General features: G+C 42.1%; 2 protein-coding genes across 2 annotated transcripts in view; both read left to right on the plus strand.

The window, feature by feature from the left end:
• The window catches only part of BRWD1 (bromodomain and WD repeat domain containing 1), a 123,563-nt gene extending 116,307 nt beyond the window's left edge, over positions 1 to 7,256 (plus strand). Inside the window, exon 42 of the mRNA XM_061167568.1 lies at positions 4,507 to 7,256. Coding sequence (XP_061023551.1) covers positions 4,507 to 4,898 — 392 coding nt within the window. The 3' untranslated portion in view covers positions 4,899 to 7,256. The remainder of the gene's footprint in view (positions 1 to 4,506) is intronic.
• A 948-nt stretch (positions 7,257 to 8,204) lies between these two features.
• PSMG1 (proteasome assembly chaperone 1) lies at positions 8,205 to 20,540 on the plus strand. Its single transcript, XM_061167569.1, has 7 exons — positions 8,205 to 8,373; positions 9,625 to 9,731; positions 10,767 to 10,918; positions 13,128 to 13,190; positions 15,633 to 15,831; positions 16,869 to 17,005; positions 20,334 to 20,540. The coding sequence occupies exons 1-7, from the start codon at positions 8,240 to 8,242 to the stop codon at positions 20,406 to 20,408; spliced, it is 867 nt and encodes a 288-aa protein (XP_061023552.1). The 5' UTR covers positions 8,205 to 8,239; the 3' UTR covers positions 20,409 to 20,540.
• The last annotated feature ends 3,306 nt before the right edge of the window (positions 20,541 to 23,846 follow it).

The raw sequence follows: 23,846 nt of genomic DNA on the forward strand, positions 1-23,846 counted from the left end.
CAACTAACTGAAGTAGTAAAATATAATAAATTTAATAGTCATTATAATTACAAGGCTTTTTTTTTTTAAAACTACTACAAGCCTTCTAGCTGGTTGATTCTGTGAGGGCTGCACCATCCAGTTCTCCTTGTAACTCTTTCACCTCTGGATTTAAGCAGCTCTCCACCCTGTGTCCATCTGTGATCTCTTCTCCTGCAGGCAGAAAGCAGGACTCCCACATTTGGTGTGAGTCAGAGCCTGGCGGGAGTCAATCGTGCTTGAAAGGGGGCTGCCTTCCAGCTGTCGGTGGCTCCATTGCTTTTCATTTGGAAACTAATAAAGCAGACTGAAAAACCCAGTATTTACTTCTGATATCATCTTATCCTGCCTGCATTATTCTGAAATGATCCATCTCCTAACAGATTTGTTAAGCAGATTAGGATCCCTGAATTCATACTTCATATTTTTTTAAATTAGATTTTTAGAAAAAGTTGCAGTATCCATCACAACTCTTGTGAAAATCATTAAAAATGATTGTTATCAATTAATTGTTTCTAGAGATAAAATTATAGGGAGCTAGATTAGCTGTAGATGCAAAACACTTCAAGGTTCTGTGTACCCATCATTGAGTGAATTGAAGATTGAAGGCCATTTATTCAACCACAGAAGTGACCAAACTACTGGAGAACAACCCTAGGTTACAGAATTACTTAACAGTCTCTTGACCTGACACTGCCATGCTTATAGTCATTGACTTCTCAGTGTTACCAGCTCCCCTGAGAAAAATATTAAACCCTGCGAGTTACAGAAAACCCTCTTCTACAGCCCATCTCTAGTGAGACTTTGAGGTTATGGGATATTTGGAGACTTACACTGTGGGGAATATCAGTAAATGCTATTTGCTTCCAGAGTTTTGGTCATTGCCTATCAGTGAAAGTCAGACAATGAAGAAAAGAAAGGCCATCTCAAAGTCTGCTCTGATAAGAGGCTTGCTGGAGAGAGGTTATGATTTGCAACTAAAATGTTTTCCCTTTACAGGAGTTTGATTTACCTGTGATCATAGTGACCAGTAGTTGTCTGTACTTAAAGTGTATGAAATAGACCAGTATATTATTTTTACTTTGATTCAGACATTTTCTTATATTTTTCCATTCTCAAATTTGTTTCTAATTCTCTGTTTAAATGCTGATAAGAATACAATTGTTTATGCTTCTATAGCAATGATGTGAAGTTTACTTCAGATTTAGGAATACAGTTTTGTATTATGAAGTATCATAATTGGAATATGAATAATCCTTCAGAAACTAGAGATTGTTCCTTTGATTCAAAACTAGAATGTCTTCATCCAGATTTCTATTCACTACAGACCGTATTAGAATACATAGTGATCTGTGAGTTATATTTTAAAGTGGTCATCTCAGTAAACTATGACCGAGCCCTACTAAAGATGTAAATTGTCACTGTACTAATGAAGTTTTTATTATACCCAAATAAGGAGTCATTTAATGAAGAGCAACAATGCCTCAAGCACTCAATGACCATTCCAACACCCATGGCTGACCCAAGACCACCTGGGATAGGCGGACTTGTGGGGTTGTGCTGGTTAGTCAACATTAAATGGCACTCTCATAAATTATCCTTAGAGCAGTATCCTCCAAAAAATTGTAAGCTTATACCCTAATATATATATATTGAACTTCTAACCCTGAATCAGTCTGTATATATATTTCTAAAAACTAGTTTTCTCAGAATAAAGCACTTGATAATTTACCAAGTTCTCGGTAATAAAATTGACACTGACTGACATGTGTTACAGTTTTAAAAATTCCCCACACTGTCATTCTGTGTTCCTCAGATTGTTTTTAGCTTGATGACATTCCCATTTTATGGTTTAACCCTTTAGAGATTCAGCTTAATCAAGTTGGAGATACCTTATATGATATAACTTAATCCTGTATCCTCTCTGCTCTAATAGTTCATGTTTCCTTAGAGCATTTTAAAAAGACTAGTTACCATTTCTTCTGTAGAATCTTTCCCCTTACTTTGGATTACAAATGTCTTAAGAGTTGGTACTTACTAGGTTTCTAAGGTGTCAGTATAAGTACTTTCATCACAACACTGAAAAGGAGTTAGTTGCTGCAAGTTCAATCATTTTGTCTCACAGAAATTTAGTAGGATTTTATATATACAAATCCACTGGATATGTTGGGAATGAACCAATTGTATATTTTTAATATTTTTCCAACATGCAAATGGATGCAGTTTGTTGACTGATAATAGCATATCCTCATTTTACTGTAAAGTACAAATTTCACCTTAATTTTACCATGTATTTTTAAAAACTATTAATCTGTTGTTGCATATTTATATTCTAGCATTTGCTTAACACCGATTTAATGTGCTGAAGATTCACTCTGAATCTAGGAGTGGTTTGCAGACAGTTTATAATTTTAAAATTCCTAAGAAAATATTTTTTGAAATGATAATAACACCACTTTTAAGCCTCTCCTCCGTTCACTCCCCGACTTCCTGTGCAGCGACTCCAGAGCCCAAATAAGGCAAGGTTGGGGGGGCTTGATGGGGGGCCCCGCTGAGCAGCTCAGCCTGCTAAAATGCCATTTTTGCAATGCCTTGTGACTTACACTGAGCAAAACATTGTCTTTAGAAATGGAGTTTTCACTGGAAAAACAAGTGAATAATGTGATTTTGGTAAAAAGGACTGAAGCATTTGTGGGGAATTGCTTTTAGCGAAGTAGTTCCTAGCCAACTATGGGAAAATCTTTAGTGGGTCTTGGAGAAAACACAAGCACATCTTTGAAATGCGTGTCACAGATTTAAGGTGAACTCTGAAGAGTTAATTTTGAGGTTTTAAGGCTTTGCTCATCACTCTCTGTTGCTAACGAACTTGTCAATCCACAGAAGTCATTTTCACCTGTACTCATTTGCCCTTGATCACAGGTAAATGTCTCCCTTCACAAAAGGGAAAAAGGAAGAAGGCTGGTAGTTTGTAGTTTCACTGCTACAGAGTAACTGTCCTAACGACTGGGAAAACCCTTATATTCTATCCTTAGCAGTGAAAAGGAAGTGAGTCCCAGATGATGTATGGTTATTTCAGTGGCTGCAGACTGTCCTTAGCAAATGCTGAATGTCTGGAAACCTGAGGCAGCGTCCTACACGCTCACCCCCAGCAAGACTTGTGCCCCGTGAAGACAGTCTTAGATAGTTTGGCTCTTAATGGCAGCAAGACTAGAGTGCCAACAGATAAGGCCTGACATTCAGGGGCTAATGAACTTCAGGTGCATTTTTATCAAGAAATACTAGTGCCCAAGAACAGTGCTAGTTAAGTTTGTATTTGAAATTTGAATATCTGGCTTTCAGATGTTGGCAAAATGAAAATGATTTGCGCCCATCTGAGTAAGCACCACGTGGGGGCTCTGCCTGACCCCACTGTGCTCCATCGAAACTGCCTTGGCTGGCTCGGGCCGAGGGAAGGACTAGCCTCTGCAGAGTGCTTTCTGTCCTGCCTTTTCGCTGCTGGATCCTATCCTAGTTTCTGGCTCTCGGCTACAATAACACTTCCTTGAAAGAGGTTCTCCTTGCCCCTTAGGAAGGTTCCGTTTCTAGAACAAGTTCTGACAGCGGCCTGCGCTACTTCCTTAGTTCCTTACAGCGACTGCTTGTGTGTGTAGAGTTCGTTTCTTTTAGAAGCTTCAGCCTGATCCTCTCTGTGCCCCACATACACCAGCTCAGAAACTATCTGAATAGCAGTGAAACTAGGATTTAATCATTTCAGTTATATAAAATCCTGAAACTGAAAAAGACAAATCTAGGGTTAAAACCACATTTCGGTTGTATAAAACCAATATACAGTTCCTTTTTATCTACTAGGGAACCATGTTAACTTTTTTTGACTAAAGGAAATATCAGTGTTGGAACTAAAACCTTAAGGATCTTGAAGTAGGGCTGATGCTGTGTTGTCATAGTCATGATGGCATTTCCTTCTTGTTTAGGTTCTAGGAAAATTATTTCAGAAATCCTGTTGAATATTTTAAAGTAATTCAACATAGAGTATTAGAAATGACACCAAAAATTTAAAACCTATGAAGTTCTACTGTAAAAATTAAGATTTTTAAAAAGTGTTTAGTGAGTGGCTTTATGATGGAGGAGCCTGGCAGGCTGTAGTCCATGGGGTCGCAGAGTCGGACACGACTGAGTGACTTCACTTTATGACCCTGAGGGTACTTAACCTTATTCTTACAAGTCTGCTGCTTTAAGGGACAGTTATCCTTAGAGACAGTGAAGTGTGCAATGGGCTGTAACTTCTGTCCAAGACTTTCATTTGTAGACAAGGAAGTGGAAGGTTATATCAACGTCGAAAACGTGTAGTGTCATTGATGATCATTGGTTTTTCATTTAGCAATTTGAGTATTTGTAACACTGTTGAGGAATGTATTGTTGAGGAATGTAAGTAGTAGTAAAATCTTGTGGTACAAGATTTTTGCATTTACATGAACTTTCATTTTTCAGAATCTGTTCCTAGAGACAGAGAACCCAATACAAAAATGAGAACATGTGTGCATAATCAGAAGGACGCAGTGCCAATGCCTAGTGAGACTCTGAGAGCAAAAATGGTACCTGGGAAAGTTCCCCGCAGATGTGCTACTGTTGCTGCAAATAAAATAAAGATAATGAGTAATCTAAAGGAAACCATTTCAGGACCAGAAAATGTGTGGATTAGGAAGAGCAGCAGAAAACTGCCCCATCGAAATGCTTCTGCTGCGGCTAAGAAAAAATTACTCAATGTTTATAAAGAGGATGATACAACCATAAATTCTGAAAGTGAAAAGGAGCTAGAAGATATTAATAGAAAAATGCCCCTTTTAAGGCGGTTCAGATCCTGGAAAGAAAAAGCACAGTAGTGACCATGAAAATGTAGAAGTGGAATTGAAAACCAGGGGCCACAAGTAAACTGGCAGTTGCATTCCGCTCCTAGCTCTAACGTTGTTAACCCCTTGTTGGCACCTTCTGAGGGATTTTCTAAAAGCCATAACCCAGTGGGGCAAAGTGGGAGGAGGGCTTCCTCCTAGTCAGCCCTTGTACAGATGCACATGACAAGAGAATTCTGAGGAGGAAATAGATTGTGGAGCCTGTAGTTGGAGAGGTGGAAAGACAAACGGCCCTGTCGTGAGATTATTCCTTTTCTGAAAGGAAGGGCCTTGAAGAAATCTCTTGATTCTGTAGAGGAAGAAAACGGGAAGTGTACAGGGTCGGTAGCAAAAACTTCAAGGACTGAAAACATTTCAAAATCTCAACCTGATGCTAATTTTCAGGGTTCTATGTTAAGAGTATAACATTTCAGGCCACCATGACTGTGGTGTCATTACTGAAATAAGGGAAAAAACAGGCACATTTCAAGAGGGAGTGCCACTGAGCCTATCTGACATTTGAGTGAAGCAAATACTTCACTAAGATCCATGCCCTATAATTCACAACCCCAAAAGTCATAAACTAGAAGGGCCTGGGGATTCCATGATGGGAATGTTAATAAATGAGTTCTGAAGTAGTGTTGGAAATAGAAAAAGTCCATTGATGTTCTTATTTTGTTTATAATACTGCAATTCATACAGAATGACCACTTGATATGATGAATTCAGGGAATATATATTTTTATATGAAAGCTATGAATGTGACTATCACAACTTTTCCTCATTTTTACTTTCATGTAGCAGCATTTATAGAAATGCCAAAAATGTGTCTCACTATGAGGCAGGTCTTAGTCTTAATGAGTTAGAAAATAAAAAGTTTAAAGATCGAAACAGTCATATTTTTAGATGATACTGTCACATCTTATGTTTCTTTATAGCACCTTAAAAGTTAGAACTTTATGAATATTTTGAGCAAATTTATTAGAGTCTCATCACAACAGACTTAAAGGCAGCATGTCTGGGCTATATCAATCCTTCATTAGGATTAGAAAATCTGGTCTTGATAATATAAAGAATTTATCTGCAATGAGGTTTGTGAGTAGGTATTTGTTGATATTAAAATCACCAGATTAAATGATCGCACTGTCAAATCTTTTTAACATAGTAACATGCTATTGGAAAAATGAACTGTTACAAGCAAGTTGTTTTCCCATTTAAAAGTATCTGTGAATATTAATATATGATTTGCATGTGTAAATCTAAACAAGTAAAATACAGCAATCTAAGGGTTTCTGTTCCTTTTTCATTAAAAGACAATGTAATGCATTTCTTTTGTTACACAGATCAACTTAAGTGTCTTATTGAGAAATTTACTTGTGGTTGCATGTCTGCTTTAAAAAAAGGCTTTTTGTTGTCACTTTCTTTTTCTTAGTAAAAGCCAGAGTCTGTATTTGCTCTGTTTGTAGTATATTTTCATCTGAAATACTGATACCAGTAACTTGTTACTAGTACAGGTGAGAAAGGGAAGAATTCCTAATAAACTGCGAATATTTTTAGGTGCATGGGGTTTGATTTTTGGTCTTTAATGAAATGTTGAAACCTATTTCCAGTCCCATATTTGCACTTAATTTCACAGAAATGTCTTATTGGGATATGCTATGTCCTCAACAAATGCCGTAAAATGAAAATGTTAAAAATCTCAGTTAAGAGTATTTTATGCAGTTTTTTGACCGTTTTAGTGTCGTGAAGATTTCATTTTGAAGTTATAATTTTCTGTGGTTGTGTTACTTTCTGTTAGCACTTGAGATTGTACCATTAGCCTTCCTTCATAATAGAATCCCTTTTCTGGTTGAGTATTTGATTTGAACATATACTTGCCTTTTTTTAAGTGCTTGGCCTAAATTTATTGTAACTGCATGAAATAAGCATTTGTTTAAAATTGAATATTCTTGTAAAAATCTCTCTGAAATGTATGCAGAATTTTAATCATGACTAAATGTACTATCATTACCCTATTTATGATTTTTAATCAGCTTTCCACAAGTGACTTCTTCATAATGTAACTGAAATCATATTGAAGATCTTACTGGTAAAAGTGATGTTATTTTAGTCAACAAAAGGACTAAGACAAAGTTGTGCCCAAACTGTAGCCTAGGAGTGTTAATGCAATTTTAAAATATTACACTGGTAATCTTGTCTATTCTAGCGTGCTAACGATAGCCAGAGTTTCCTAAGCGCGAACTAGATAGCTAGTCTTATTGCTTATACTTTAATGTTCATATTTTGCTTCAAATCCCAATATATTATTTTGCAGTAATGTGTAAAATTGCTAAAGAACTGATTTTATGGAAATGCTTTTGTTGACAGTTTCTCCACATCTAAAAGCAAGATGTTTCTAGCAACAGATTTGCGATTTTTTTCTAATCTCAAGAGGTTCCCCCGACCCCATATTAGTACTTAACTTTGTGACTTATTTATTGATAGGGTTCCAGGATGTAAGCAAATGCCCTCTAGTTTCAGCACAACTGAATGTAGGTAAATGGATTTTTTTTCCGTTGCAATATTGTATATTTTCACTTAAGCTATGGTACAGTGTCACTTTTCTCTCCTGCATGGATTAGTGCTCTGTTAAAAAAGAAAAGAACCAATTCAAAAATAATTACATAACGTTTCTTATTAATGAAAGGCTATTTAAAACGAAATTTTGTACCAGAGATGGCCAAGTTTTTAAAAAGAAGCAACTATTTTTGCATTCTCATGAAATCTTTCAGATCATCAGCTTTTGAAATGTGAATTCCTATTGCCAGAGTAAAGGCTCATTTTTACAACACCGCGAAGCACTGTATTTTTTCCTGCCCGTCCATCCGCCCTCTGTCCACTGTCCCGAGGACGCGCCGGGCCGGGCCGGCACCTACCTGGGGCCGTCGGGGTTTGAAGCCGGGTGCTTAATAAACCAAAGCTCACCCTGTCACTCCTAACGGAGAAGAAAACGGAAACGGAGTTAAGGAAGAAAAGGTAACTGGGCTGGCCTCTGCCCGGAGCTGTGCGAACTGGGCCGCGGGCGGTCGAGCCCCAGGTCGGCCCGGTTCGTTACCTGCGGGGACGGGAGGCCCCACCCCCCGGCTCGCCTCTCGTTTCTGGCCTCTCTAGCCCGCAGTCACCTGATTTTTCGGCGGCCCCACCCGGCTCGGGCTGCGAAAGAAAAAGGCCCTGGGCTTGCACCGCCGCAAGGACTCGGGGCGCGTGCGCGGGGGGTGGTGCTCGCGGGCGCGTGCGCGGGGCGCGTGCGCGGTTCAGTGGAACCGCAGTTAGGCTGGGAGAGCGTGAGGGGCGGCATGGCGGCTACGTTCTTCGGAGAGGTGGTGCGGACGCCGTGCCGAGCCGGGACGGAGGACGAGGAGGAGGAAGAGGAGGGGAGGAGGGAGACTCCCGAGGATAGGGAGGTCCGGCGACAGCTGGCGCGGAAGAGGTGAGGTCCTGGGGCATCGGAGCGGACGCGCCGGCCCGGAGGTTGCGGCTGCTCCGCCCTCCCCCAGGCCTCCGGCCTTGCGGGGCTGCCGGGTGCAGGCGGCTGGCGGGCCTGCTGACGGCTCGGTGGGACGTCGGCCCCTGCCGTCTTTCAAGGCTTCCTTCAGCATTGGTGCTGGTGGTTTCCTGCGGGCGTGATCCATTTTCCAACGGTGCGGGGCTGTTTTTCTCCCCCAAGTTGTCGTGCGTTTGTTTCATGGGTATAAGACAACTCTTTAAAACTGTATTCTCCGCCTCACTTTTTGGTTAGCATCGTGTGTCAGCAGCAGATGGCTATGTCCTTTTTTAAAAAAAAGTGTTATTTCCAAACACAGACATTAGAGAAAACAGTAAAATGGCACGTTAAGCCCCTCCAGTCACATAAATTCAACAGTTAGGAAGATTTTGCTACATTTTATCTCTCTCCACCCTTTGGTGGGTCCCAGTCTCCGTGGCTTTTCACTTCTACAGCTTTCAGAATGCGTATCAAACGATACAGGTATTTTCTTACATATTAACAATTGATAATACTTTTTGATGTTGTGTAATATAGCCAGTCCATGGTCAGATTTATCCAGTTGTCTCAGACCCGTTTTACAGTGGGTTTGAGGAAGTCAGAACCCTGGCAAGGCACACACCTTAAGATTCATACGTTTTATCTCTTGAACTTCCATGTATTTAGAGCAGCACCCCCCGCCCCAGCCCCAGCCCCCCGACTTTCTCACCCCCTTTGAGAGACCGAGTGTCCTGTAGGATGTCCCACCCTCTGGATTGGCCTGATTGCTTCCTCTTGGTGTCCTTTATTCAGGTGTGTGTCTGTCACCTGCATTTCCAGTAAAGGGATCCACTGTTTTGGTTGCTAAGATAGATTGATCTGTGGATCAACTGGACAGCCTGATCTCTCTTGTACAGTTCTCCATGAACTGGGCAACAAACGGTTTTACCTACGAATTATTGTTGCCTGAATCCGTTGCTTCCTTAAAATGCTAATTATGTTCTTTATAGAATTAAAGTTTGCGTTCTGCTTAATACAGAATCATACCTGTGGGAACCTTTTTGTCACAGTGTGATACTAATTGCATTTAAATTGTGTGGAGGACAGGAAAGAGTGGAGTGCTGCAGTTCATAGGGTCACAAAGAGTCAGACACAACTGAGTGACTGAACAACAACATTTAAATGGCTTTTCTTTCATTTTTCTGTTTCTCTTATTAGGGAGGTGCGGCTCTTTCGAAGACAGACAAAAACAACTTTGGAAGTTTCTCTGCTGGAAAAACATCCGTGCTCCAAGTTTATAATTGCGGTAGGAAATAATGCAGTAGGTAAGCGGAAGTGCATTAGATTACATGCTTTGTTGAAAGGGCAGAAGCTGAAGTTGCTTCTTTCCATCATAACAGATTTCAGAGGTATATTACTTTTTTAGAAGAAGTCATAGCAGAATAACTGTGTCTGAATGAAATCTGTCCCTGCTCATGTGGCGCTTTTTGAGAAACTTGAAAAATAAGATTTAGGGACAATATCCTTGGCTTTAGGAACTTACGAAGTCAAGGAAACACCGTTTCTAGTACCCAGGTTTTCTTGGGCTTCTGGACCTGCTGTGGCCCAACTCAGCAGGGGCAGAGGTGGCGTGTGCACATGGCCCCTTGTCACAGTGGGTCCTTGTATGCTTGTGAGTTAACTGACTCCTTTAAAACCATGAGGAGAACTAAGCAGTATAAGGTTTTTATATATATATATAAATTCATTTGATAGATTAAAGTCGGAACAGTGCAGAGTTCAGCTGGAACAATGAATGTACACACAAGTACACAAACCTGTATCATTTTAGGGAGTTCACAGGCTCAGAGGAGAGCCTTGGGGAACTCCAGTGAAGATTCCTTGCCCTGTAAGGTACCCCTAGTGCCTGTAGAACAGTACATGGTAAATAATTGCTGACTCACTTATTTACAGTTCTCCTGGCCTAAAATTTTCCAGAAGGCTGTTATAGTGTGAGAGTTTGGTGAGATCTGTCAGTAAACCTGTCTTCCTGATTCCTGGCTCCAGTATCATCTAAACTCAGGGCATGGCCTCTAACTTCTTGAGGCCTCAGTTTCTTTTTCTGGACAATGATGATGTGTGTAAGGTTGATGCTCTCAATGGCTGTTTTAGCATTAGGATTCTCAACTTGAATTTATTTACTTTTTACAATTTTTTAAAATTCGTTTATTTTAAATTGGAGGATAATTGCTTTACGGTGTTGCGTTGGTTTCTGCCAAACAACGATATGAATCAGCCATAGATACTGAATTTGTTTTTTATTGAATAGAAAACACAACTTGTGGAGCCGAACACTAACTGATGTGTGTTGTTTTTCACAGCGTTTTTGTCGTCATTTGTCATGAATTCGGGAGCCTGGGAAGAAGTCGGTTGTGCTAAACTCTGGAATGAATGGTGTAGGACAACGGACACCGCGCACCTGTCCCCCGCAGAGGCTTTTTGCGTGTTTTATCACCTGAAATCGAATCCCTCGGTACGTGGGCCCGGCTTGTGTGTATAAGTGGGAGTTATTTAGGCATCACTTATGTAGTGTTCATTTGAATTCCACATTCGTTTATATCTACTTTTGGGCTGAGGGATTCTGCCTGTTGGCAGTGGTAGTAACCATGTTTTCTGCTTGTATAGTATCAATGTGGCAAATACGTTGTGTTGGTAAACTTCTGAAGAAATTCTGAAGTAACTTTTTTAGAAACAAACCATAACATTAGATACTTAAACCTTGCCCTCATTCAGAAAATGATTTAAGCTGGCAGATCTAAATGTGGGAAAATGCGTACATGCCGTGGAAGCAGGGGTTCTGCTTTGTTGCCCTAAACCCACCTGGCATTCAGCTCTAAACCCATTCCTATGTAGACTGGACACTCAGTTAACACTGAGCCGATGAGTGCTTTATGCACTCTGAATGCAATTCTGTTGACACTGAGCTTTCATCCTTACCTGATTCATCCTGATTTTTTTTTTTTTTTTCTTTTTTTTTTTTGGCTGTGCTGCTGCATGGCCTGAGGGATCTTGGTTCCCCCTGACTGGGGATGGAACCTGGTGTGGAAGTGTGAAGTCTTAACTGCTGGACCCCTAGGAAATTCCTAATTCATCCTGATTTGTTGAGCTGTAAAACATGCTCTGCAGCTGACGCCTAGTGATTCCATTGGATCGCATTTATCCTAGTCCTGTTGTTGGGTGCTGGGCTTCCCAGGTGGCTCCATAGGAAACAAGGCAGGAGACATAGGTTGGATCCCTGGGTCAAGAAGAGGCCCTGGAAGAGGAAATGGCTACCCACTCCAGACTTCTTGTCTGGGTAATCCCATGGACAGAGGAGCCTGGCGGGCTACAGCCTATAGGGTCACGGAGAGTCGGACACGACTGAGCAACTGAGCACATCTTCTGTCCTTGGGACCATTCAGAGAAAGCAGCACGGTTGGGGACACACGTTAGGCTGGTGAGGCGGCCCCGCAAGTGATGCCTGTCTGCACCTGCTTGTTGACAGAGTGCTCTTCCACTGCTGCTGGATGCTTGAACGGAGGCCAGGGGCAGGGGCTCAGACGGTGGAAGATGTCAGTAACTCTGTAATACTGTAATGTTAGCCTTGAAAATGATAAAATTTGATTTTATAATATTTACAGTTTCTGTAACATGTGATCCAACATTATTAAAATTTACATAAGGATTTTTGTAAGCATCCAGTATTTATGGGGAATAAATAGTAAGGGAATTAAGCACGTTCTTCTTCTGGTCCTTAGTGGAAAGTTTTCGCTGTAGAAAATGTCTTGGAGGTCAAGCAGGAGAACTTTCGGTTACTGTGTTTAGTTTTACCATTGGTTTGTTGGGTGTCTTGACTATTTAGACCCTGTGTGTGTAACTAATTACATATCTAGTCTTGTTCTTCTCCCTAACCCTGGGCCTGTTTTTTTCCTCTTGTGCTTAATTTTTTTTTTTTTTGGGTGTGCCATGCTACCTGTGGGATCTCAGTTCCCCAGCCGGGGATTGAACCCGCGGCCCCTGCAGTCGAAGTGCGGGGTCCTAACCTCTGGGCTGCTGGCAAGGGCCCTGTGCTTCATGTTTTCCCGCTTGCATCATCAGGTGTGACTGTTTCTGCCAATATTTGGACATGGTTGATCTTTATGGATGCTGTCGTTCCACGAGCACTGATGATCAGGCATCTTACCCTCTGACGCCGCTGTGTGGCAGGTTTTCAGTTTGAGCACGTGGCTTCTAGACTACCACCACCTTCCAGACATCAACCCCGTCCTTGGGTACGGCTGGCCTGAGATGTGGCTGGACTGTTGCCCTGGACTCTCGTAGCACTTGATGTTTCTGTGTTTTGGTTTTTTTTTTTTGAGTTTGGTCTTCACAGTGTGTGACCCCGAGAAGGGCAGCAGGCCTGGTGTTAAGCCCTGTTTTGTAAAGAGGACGCTGGTAGTGTTTACTGACAGCGTCTTCAGAATCTCCTGTGCCAGCCCTCGCGGTGGTGTCATTGTGCGCTGTCTTCTGACACTACTTACCAGTCGTGGCTTGGTTCTTAAAATTTTAAACTTTAAAGAAAAACGAATAAGCCGGTAGCAGATTAAGCAAACCAAATGTTATCCAAGGGTTGTGTTGGGATTCACATGATACATAAGTGATGACAGCGTGGGGTGTGTGTAACATTTGCTTGACCTGACAGGAAACATGGAATTTGATTTCAGGTCATGCTCTGCCAGTGCAGTTGCTACGTGGCCGAAGATCAGCAGTATCAGTGGCTGGAAAAGGTGAGAGTCTCATCTGGGGTTGCTGCCGTATTGGGGTTCATTGTCTTTACACGAAAGCCTGCGTAGTCAGATGTTGACATAGGGCAAGTATTTGCTTTTTCCCTTAGACATATTATAGGAGTTTTAGAACATAAAGAATAAAAGAACATGGGCACATGTAACCAGCGTGTGCTGAAGATCGTGGGTCATGAAAATGTAACACATTTGCAAACAAGTTACCCACAGAGCAGAGGCAGAGCAGGGCACCGCCACGGGTGAGAACCGGCCATGGTGCCCAGGCTGCCTGGAAACCGGGGCCGTGAGGTGGGAAGCCCCTGTGAACTGGGCTCACAACCTGGGTTCATGGGGCTGGCGCCAAGCCGCCACTCACACCAGAGCTGCAGCTATGGTTCTTAGCATTAGGATGGATCGATTGAGTCTTCATTTTGCGGGAGAATAGAGCAATTGTATGTGCCCAGTAAAAAATTTTCCAGTGAAGAATTTAACTAGGAGATCCAACCAGTCCATCCTAAAGGAAGTCAGTCCTGAATATTCATTGGAAGGACTGATGCTGAAGCTGAAACTCCAATACTTTGGCTACCTGATGCGAAAAACTGACTCATTGGAAAAGACCCTGATGCTGGGAAAGATTGAAGGCAGGAGGAGAAGGGGCTGACAGAGGATGAGATGGTTGGATGGTGTCACCGACTCAATGGACGTGGGTTTGAATAAACTCTGGGAGTTGGTGATGGACAGGGAGGTCTGGCATGCTGCAGTCCATGGGGTTGCAAAGAGTCAGACACGACTGAGCAACTGAACTGAACAATTTTAGGGAATAATCATAATTTTCTTAGTTGTGTATTATTTTTTAATGAAATAAGCCTTTTCAATACATCTTATAAATGTTTCAGTTTAAATGTTAGGCTAAATACAGATATATATTTATATAATATTTAGTTTATTTAATTTATTTTTATATATATTTAATGTCAATTAAATATAGATATAATTAAGTTCATTAGAAATAAGTTTCGTGCACACCTGTTTTAAACCAGATTGGCATACTTAAAATGCACTTTATAATTTTTGGTAGTTGTTTTGATTAAAGGAGGGATTCTCTGATAAGGTCTATGAATGTTCTGATGGCTGTATATGTGATTTTACTTTATGTCCCTATGTGTATTTTGTAGGGAGAGACTCCATAACTTCAAATAGATCTCAGAAGAATAGAAAACAGCTGTATTAATTTGTATTATTAATTTATGTATGATGTTTGGTACTGTGGAATAACTTTTCTCTCTCAGACTTGAGAAAGTGTAAGTTATGCATTTCCAAAACAAAGTATTCCAAAACATAAGTATTCAGGGAGGATGATAAATCAGGCCTTGTGAATAATGTTATAGCTCTTAAATGGAACATTGCTTATAAATGTATATGATGTTAAGTTCTGTGTTTATTTATAAAGCTATGCTATAATTAAAATAGTCTTACAGATCATTTACAGCACATAATATAAAATCTTCTGTCCTCTTGCTATTTGAAATAGCCATTTTCTTTCTTCATAAAATATTTTCAGAAGAGGTGCAGAGATCTAAAATCTACTCTTTTTTTTCCCCTTGAGGATAGCCTCTTCCTTTTTCTTATGTCACCAAAGATTTTAAAAGCTGGAAGAGTCCTTAGAAATCCATGAAATACCAACTTAGGTGGACATTGAGGCCTTGAGCAGTTGAAACTTGATTTATAAAGGAAATACAGTTAAAAGTCAATTTAAGGATCATTTTCACTGATGTAACACTGTTACGAGTGCAACTTGCAGGTGATGTTCTTAGAAGCATCCTCAGTACAGTGCTCTTAAATCCATCACTCCATGCCTTAAGGAGAGGACCACTTCCTGTTGCTAATACAACACTAGTCTAAATGGAGCGTTCTTAGAGGTAGGATCTTAATTATGTCACTTTCTCCAGTAAAGAATGGGTGCCGCTTCCAGTCAGTGTAACACTGTTCTCAACACTGATGGCAAGTGGTGCTCTTAGAAACTGAACAAACAGTGGAACAAAACAAAAAGAATCACCTACAGGCATCGGCGGTGGACGGGGGAGGGTGTAAGTGAACAGGTGCTTGTAGTTGAGTGGCTCCCTTACCTGTGATGGCGTCCCTGGCTGTTAGAGCAGCTGCTCTGCCTCCTTTGTTCCTGACTTCTCTGACTTCAGATCACACCTCCCTCTGTCCTTAGTTCACAGGTGGGGGAAGTGACTTGGAGAAGGTCACCTGGCTAGAAAGTGACAGAATTAACATCAGTCCCACCCCAGTGAGGGGACAGCAGAGCGGGGGCTCTGTTTTCCATTGACATGTCCAGCCCTTCAGAGCATATGTATACACTGTTATATGAATGGTGTTAGGTAAATAGCTTGAGGGATGTTTCTGTTCTGTATCTATTTTAATTTGAAATCAATTTTGTGTTAGGTTTTTGGCTCTTGTCCAAGGAAGAATATGCAAGTCACTGTTCTCACATGTCGCCATGTTACTGACTATAAAACTTCAGAATCTACCAGCAGCCTTCATACTCCTTTCCTGAAAGCTCTAAAAACTCAGAATTTCAAAGAGCCGCCCTCCTGTTCACTGCTAGAGCAACCAAATATTGTCCACGACCTTCCTGCAGCAGGTAGTATTGCTGTGCATGACATTGACTTCTATTCTTGTTACTGCTTTTTTCATAGTTGTTACTGGGACAAGTAGAGATCTTTTTGAGGTGTTTGTTAATGGTGATCAGTACCAGTGTGTTGGTGTTAGTCCTCGGTATCCGTAGTTGCTGGTATGTTATATTTTGTAGCTTCCCTGGTGGCTCAGCAGTAAAGAACTTGTCTACTAATGCAGAAGTGGGTTTGATCCCTGGGTGGGGAAAATCTTCTGGAGGAGGGCATGGCAGCCCACTCCAGTATTATTGCCTTTAGAGTCCCCATGGACAGAGGAGCCTGGCAGACTGCAGTACATGGGGTCACAAAGAGTCAGCTGAGCATGCATGCATGTTATATTTGGTTTGACTGTTTAAACTTTGTAGACACACATTCATTGTATGACAGCAGGTCAGAGTTCTTAGCTCTTAACTCAGAGCTGCCATTTGTTTCTAGCGTTGATAACTTATCATGCAAGCCAGTATTAGATGTCATTTGTTTGTGCATGAAAAGTTGGCAAAGTGTGTTTTGATTGTCAGAATAGAAGCTTTAGATATTGAATTTTGGTAGTTACTTTAATAGTTATTTTTTATTCATATTACCAATTATACCCTAACATATCAAATTTTGATTCTCACTTTTTAGTGGTTAATATGTTATAGTATATAATTCACTTATTTGTTCATAAATAAAAGTTTTTTTTAAACTTTAAATGTTAAGTTTACTAGAATAAATGGCCAAATGTTTTATACAATGCATTATATATTTATTATTTGCATTTAATTTACTTCAGTGCAGTCAACAAAATTATAATCTTGTATCTTATTCGTAAAGCAAGAGGTAACTTAGGAAAGTAAATTGTCTTTGAAAGAAAATATGCATTATAATTGATTCAGAATGGCTGTAAATGATTAAAAGAGGCAACAGAGATGACTATTTTTAAAAGCAGCCTTTATGAGGTAGAGGTGTTGCACTTTAAAATTGTATAACAGAAAACCTAAGTGATTTTGTTCTTGTCTGTTCATAGTTCTGAGTTACTGCCAAGTATGGAGAATCCCTGCAGTTCTGTACTTGTGTTACACTGATGTGATGAAGTTAGACCTGATCACAGTCGAAGCTTTTAAGCCTGTACTTTCTTCCAGAAGCTTAAAGTGTTTGGTTAAGGTAAGGCTTTATCTTATTGACTTAATAATGAACTCGATAGTGAACATAAACGTGTGGTATTGAATGTGAAACCTAAGTAGTAAATAGAGGTCCTTTTCACCCCAAGTAAAGAGAAAGCTGCTGGTCTGGCAGGTTCCACGTGATTGTCATGTGTTCCTAGATACACTTCTGAAACTCGGAGAATATTTTGTTCATGTTTTTCAGGACAGGCCAGTGCTCTAAATCCCAGATGTCCGTGAGGGAAGATGGTTTTACTCTTCAAGAAGTTTCTGTAACTCATTAATTTGGAAGATGTAATTTTTTTTTTACATTAATTAATTTTCGGCTGCTCTGGGTCTTTGTTGCTGTTCATGGGCTTTGTCTGCTTGCGGCGAGTTGGGACTGCTGTTTGTTCCAGTGCTCAGGCTTCTCACTGCGGAGGCTTCTCTTGTCGTGGAGCATGGGCTCTAGAGTGCAGGCTCCATAGTTGTGGGGCACAGGCTTCCTTGCTCCGTGGCATGTTGGGTCTTCCCCGACCAGGGATTGAGCCCGTGTCCCATGCGTTAACAGGTGGATTTTTATCCACTGTGCCACCAGGGAAGTTCCTAGAAAGTATAATTTTTGAGAAGGCATTTTTGAGCACAGTAAGGATCAAATTATCGTAATGTTTATTGACTTAATTTTGCCTGGGACTAGATGGGCTAAATCCGTTCCCTGTTCTCAGTTTGGATGTACCTGTGGGCTCTTCTCCCAGAAAAATACGTATCAGAGCATGTACAGAAAGGTTTTGCCAGTAATTTCAGGTAGTCCAGGGACTCTGCTCTTCTCCCTAAGAGATTCGCTGACAGTATGAACTCCTGGTTGAAGAACTTCTTCCTTAAGGGGACGAGATTATAACAGCGTTGTTCCCGGTTGGAAGCCTTGTTTTATTCTAGGATGGCCATTAGTAGTAGGGCAGCTTTCCTTCTGGTGGCGTCAGCTGATTTCATAGGTTTCATAAATTAGACTGTCACCTACATGGGAGCGTTTTCTCTTGTGGTAGCCCCAGTTCATTAGTCTGATGTGTCAACGGCCCTCGGGCATTTACTGAATTAGCAAGAGTGAAGTCCTAACTTGGTATAATTCAAGTCTATCTTTCAGCTTAGCTGGAGTCATGGATAACCTCTCAGACAAGTTATTTTGTATTTAGCATCCCTTTCTGAGGATGTGGTAACTAGTGGCATTGCCTGCATCTGTGATTACCTGATCGACTCTTCCCACCTCATCAAGAGCAGGGGCCGTGGCCGCTGTCTTCACTCCGGGTGTTGCCCCCTAGGCATCTTCACCACAGACGTCATGGCCACACGAGCTCGCTCACTGCAGACATTGTCACAACCTAGCTAATTGTCTGAGGGGCAGTTTTGTCTTGAGAGATAAAATAATGAAAAAATAAAAGAGGGACATTAAAAAGGACATAGTGAAACAAGAGAAATGAATAACAAACTTAGATTTTATTGTGAAGCACAAAATATTTGAATACATTTAAAATGTATTTACATCCTGGCAGTGCTGTGCAAAGAATGGGTTCTGTGGGTTGTACTTAAGCACTAGTCTTCTAGGTTGTACGTCCATGTGAGCATACGTGTGTGTGTGTATATATAGACGTACAGGCTTGTTGATTTGTCTCCCTTTTCAGCATCACACCTCGTCTTTTTCACCAGAATTTCTCCCTTTATTAAGAGAGGTGTCAGTTTCCAGGCCTGGGATGTGGATGTCTGGCCTGAGCCTGCTGTTACCTTGTGAAGCCTGTTCTGCACTGTCTGTTCTTGGCCCCTTCTCACATGTCCGTTGGTGGACGTTCTAAATTCTGTGTGAAACGTGAACCCGACTCTGCGCCTGAAGATCACCGAAGGCTTTGCACGGATGTGTTCTTTTCTGTATAGCACGCAATCTGGCTTCATGCTCCCGTGTTTCACACTTCCCCTGGGGTTTTTTTTGTTTTGTTTTTTAATTTTATTTGTTTATTGAAGGATAATTGCTTTACAGAATTTTGTTTTCTGTCCAACCTCAACATGGATCAGCCATAGGTGTACATACATCCCCTCCTTTTGAACCTCCCTCCCACCTCCCTCCCCATCCCCCCCCCCCCCCCCCAGGTTGATACAGAGCCCCTGATTGAGTCTCCTGAACCAAACAGCAAAGTCCTGTTGGCTCTGTTTTGCATATGGTCCCCTGGGTTTTGTCACCATGTTTTCTATCATGTCGGTGTCCGGGGTTGTCACAGTCCCCTGTTTTAAGACACCAGGTCTCCTTGTCACCGTGCATACCATTGTGAGGACTGAGACTTAAGTGACAAAGAAATGAGAGTCCTTTGGCAGCAGCAAAGTCCAGACTGTCAGCCAGTTATTTCATCTTTTATGGCAAATTGCCTGGCAGCCGTCAGCTCCGCGGTGAGAGTGGTGAAGGGCGGGAAGCAGAGCTGTCCGGATGCTTCGGTGAAAGGGCTCTGTTGATGGCGTAGTCGGTGCTCAGGGCACCAGTGACCCAGAATATTCTGTACGTGTTCTGAGACTTGTAAACTGTTTGTCATGTAGAGTTTAAGTCAACTTTCAGGTGACATCCTTTGTAGGGGAAATGTAGTTAACTTCTTTTTACTTTTTCATTTCTTGCTGTAAACATGATGACTTGTGGGAGGGTGAAGGGGCTTTTTGAAGAGCACTATCCTCTTAGTGACTGAACACAGCCGTCCTGGCTTAGGTCAGAGCTTCTGTTCTTCTTGAAGTGCTATTTGGTCAACAGGATGGAGTTCAAGTTGGGAACAAGATGGAATTCCCTTGTGTCCCTGCAGTGGACCCCATGGTGCCAGGTGCCCACGGCCTGGAGGGGGCACAGGTGCCAGGTGCCAGCCGCCAGCCAGGGTGGGCAGGGGGTGCCAGCCGAGGAGAGGCTCCACGGGAAGGGCCCTTCGGCGGGACCCAAGGGGCAGGCGGGTCCCAGGCGGGTCCCGGCGGAGGGGACGTGCCCAGGGAGGCAGGGTGGCTTGAAGTGGGCAGGCTCAGGTGCGTTTGAGGAGACTGGGAGGACCCTCGGTCGGGGTGCAGAGAGGAGTGAGCACGTGTGGGGGAGGTAACCCAGGAGAGTGTCCGTCCAAGGGCTCGAGACTCCTCTGGAGGCCTGGGGTCCTGTCAGAGAGCTTCGGGCAGGGTTGAAGAGGACCCACTCAGAGGTCCCGTCCATCAGGTGCAGAGGTGAGAGGCAGGGCCTGTCCTTTCAGTGTCCTCTCTGCTTCTGTGTCAGTAGTAGGGCTGGGCACGTGTGCCTTGTTCTGACTACATTCTCACTATGATAACAACTTCTTCTCTCCTTCCAGAATATTCCCCAGAGTACAGAGATACTGAAGAAATTGATGACAACAAATGAGATTCAGAGTAACATTTACACGTGATTCCCAAGATCGTTTTGTACAGTGTATCACCCATCCATTCCTTTAAGGGCAGCAGCGTACCCTGTTTTGTAATTACTTTTTTCCACAGGTGTATTATGAGGGTGTTAACAGAATAAACTTATTTTAAATTCATTATAGTTTCTGTTCCTTGTTTATGGTGGTTCTAGTCACACCTGAAATAAGCCAGAGGGTTCTCTTTATCCACAAGGTGGGGGTTTTGTCTTATTTGACTATCTTAAGGTAAGATAGTTAAATTGTTAAAAAGCTACAGCTAACAAATTTACTAATATGGCAAAATATATACTTCGATGCAGAAATTCTATGTGATACCTAAAGCTGATGATCTGGTATTGGTGAGTCTTAATATGCGGAAAGGTTCTATATTGTGAGTTCTTCAGTTTATTTTGTTTTATGGATAAAAATCAAAGTTATACACTTGCTCAAAATGAAACCAGATAATTTGTATTTTCATGACTTTGAGTAATCTCTTAATGGCAACTTCTTTCCCCGGATTTTCTGGACTGATTGCAGGGTTGCTATTGTTCTGATGTCCCCAGCTCGGTTGCGGGAGTGTTCTCATTAGAATGTGAGGAGGTGATGAGCTCCAAGGAACCGCACTGCTGCACAGAACCACTCATTAAACTGTAACCTGCATCCACAAAGATAAATTTTAAAATGGTGAAGTTGACAGAACCATGTCTGTCAGGCTGTTTTTAAATTCAGGGACTTTGGATTTTTCTGAGAGATTGAGAATGTATGAGCTAAAGAAGCTAGCTGAAAGGAAAATTTGAGAACTGTGTAAGAGATGTGGAAAGAAACCAAAATTTACTCTTAGAATTAAAATTGGGGTTGTGAGGCAATAGTATGTCATGTAAGCACATGTACTATTTATTGCATGTATATTATAGTATTTAATACAAACAAAGCTGTTACGTTGGGAATTAAGCTGAGGTGGTGTCCTTAGATGCAGAAGGACAGGAATGGAAAGGTAGCAGAAGATGATGCAAGACAGCCTGTTCCTGGAGAAGGGACCAGACCAGAGACAGTAATTAATGACAACAGTTTCTTCCAATATGAAGACAGATTTTGAAAGACTTTCTGTAAATTGAAAGAGCCCCATCAATACTAAGAATGAAGACATAAAAAGCTAGATTATTGAATTTTAAGCAGAAGTGCCATGCAGTTGAGAACAAAATTGTAACTTAACCTGTATACTAGCCATAATACTACTACCTAATACCCACACTTGAACTTGGAGACCTAATGCATTCTGTCAATCTTGAGTCTGCAGGTGGGCGAGGTGTCCCCGACCAGCTGGTCTCTCGGCTCCCACATCCATAGTCGGGTGTGTGACATGAGTTGCCGGGGCCTGGCTGATCCTGTGATGGTCTCGATTGGTGTGGTTCAGCTTTCTTCCAACCATCACTCCTGTTCCCCCAGCACAGTGATGGCTTACGGTAAATGATGTCCGATTCGTGATCTCCAAAGAAGATTTAGCCTTGGGACCAGGGACCAGTCTTGATCACTCAAGAGCTTTTGTGTAGCAAAGTTTTATTAAAGTATAAAAAGGGACAGAAAAAGCTGATACAGACATCAGAAGGGGGATGGAGAGTGCCCCAATCCCTAATCTTGGCAAGGGAATTATATACTTTTTAATTGGTTATTACAATAAATCAAAAGAATGTCTCAAGGTTGTAAAGATCTTACTAGACCCACTCCCATAATATACATTTTAAGATAACGATTAGTCAGAAGGTTTTTAGGAAGAAGAAACATGTCCTCAAGCGGGATACATTATTGTTACATAATCCTTCCTAAGGAATGTAGAAAAAAAAAATTTGTCCTTTCCTCCTTGAGAATTCCAGACCCCTTTCTCCTCCTTGGGGACCCCGGACTTCTTATCAACCTGCCTAGGAATTGACTCTCAATAGGAGCCAGGATATGTGCTGAGACCTGCTTCAGCATTTCTCACTGATTACAGAGGAGCAAGAGAGGGGACAGAAACTAGCAAGGGCTTTTTCAAGTCACTGTATCAAGTTTGCTGTAATCCCCATGGTCGCATCCAGAGAGAGTATGTGGGAGGAGGGGCACCAAGAGGTATAGACGGGGCAGGGGCAGGGGAGTATGTGAAACCAGGGCCATCAATAGAATCGATGTGCCTAGGTCTGCCCTCTGATCAGAGTTACTCATGCCTCTCCCACGTGCAACATACATGCATGCCAGTCCTTGGACCCCCATTGTTTCATCTAGTTACTGTATCGGGCTCAAAGTCCAGAATCTTGTGACCTAGATCAGGTCAAGATGCACCCTCTACAGACCAACAAACTAAAAAGACAAGTTGTTCTCAACACACCTGGTGCACGAGGGTGAGACAGGGATAGTCCATATGCAAGAAAGGCTTCTATTTGAAAACGCAAAGACTAGAACACAGATAATGCATGCGTGCTAAGTCGCTTCAGTTGTATCCTACTCTGCGACCCTGTGGGCTGCAGCTTGCTAAGCTCTTCTGTTCGTGGGATTCCCCAGGCAAGAATACTGGAGTGGGTTGCCATGCTCTCCTCCAGGGGATCAAACCTGTGTCTCTTACGTTGCCTGCATTGGCAGGTGGGTTCTTTACCACTAGCACCACCGGGAAACCCAACACAGATAGTAGGCACTGGTTATACCAGTCCTGAAATTAGTGCCTGGCGTCTGCCCCCTACTCAAGGGAAGTGTTTCATGACAAGACCGTTTCTCTTCTCTGGCAGAGCTTCTCCCACCTCATTCTCTGTCCTTTCCTAAAACATTCTTTTTCATTGCTTCCTTGCATACTCTCAAAGAAATGACCTTTGTTAGCAGCTTTGTAGCTTTCTGATTAGTAGAAAGATGATGGCCTGAAATACAATACCCTTAAAAGCATTGTGTTGTTTCTATATATCTAATCATAGTTCACTCTGTGAAACATCGCAGTGTCAAGAACCATGAAGGGTCAGGAATTTTGCTGACTTGCAAACTTACAGGTAAGTCTGCCACGATCTCCTAGGCCTGGTATAGACACGAGACTCCAGGCTAGAGACAAAGGACTTCATTGCAGCGTAACAAGGAGCCTGTGCTTCATGTTTGTGTCAGTTTCACCTGCCCTCCGTCCCCCAAGTCTCAATAGGGTGAGGCAGAACTAACCAGGTAGATACTTACTCGCAGTGGGTCTGCGTCAGAGATGAAGACTTGGATTTAAGGAACCTGGGTGGGACTTTCATGACGAATGATAAGCAAACCTACCATTTCTCTGTGTGCATGCTTTGTTGCTCAGCTGTGTTCAACTCTTTGCGACCCTTTGGGCTGTAGCCCACCAGGCTTCTCGGTCCATGGGATTTTTCAGGCAAGAATATTGGAGTGGGTTGCCATTTCCTCCTCCAGGGGATCTTCCCAACCCAGGGATGGAACCCACGTCTCCTGTAT

This window comes from Dama dama, chromosome 19 (genome assembly GCF_033118175.1).
Source record: "Dama dama isolate Ldn47 chromosome 19, ASM3311817v1, whole genome shotgun sequence".
NCBI classification, from domain to species: Eukaryota; Metazoa; Chordata; class Mammalia; order Artiodactyla; family Cervidae; genus Dama; species Dama dama.

Coding starts and splice junctions, on each gene's coding strand:
- PSMG1 (XM_061167569.1), top strand. CDS start 8,240: ATGGCGGCTACGTTCTTCGGAGAGGTGGTGCGGACGCCGTGCCGAGCC. Junction 9,732..10,766: donor GGTAGGAAATAATGCAGTAG/GTAAGCGGAAGT, acceptor TGTTTTTCACAG/CGTTTTTGTCGTCATTTGTC. Junction 10,919..13,127: donor ACCTGAAATCGAATCCCTCG/GTACGTGGGCCC, acceptor ATTTGATTTCAG/GTCATGCTCTGCCAGTGCAG.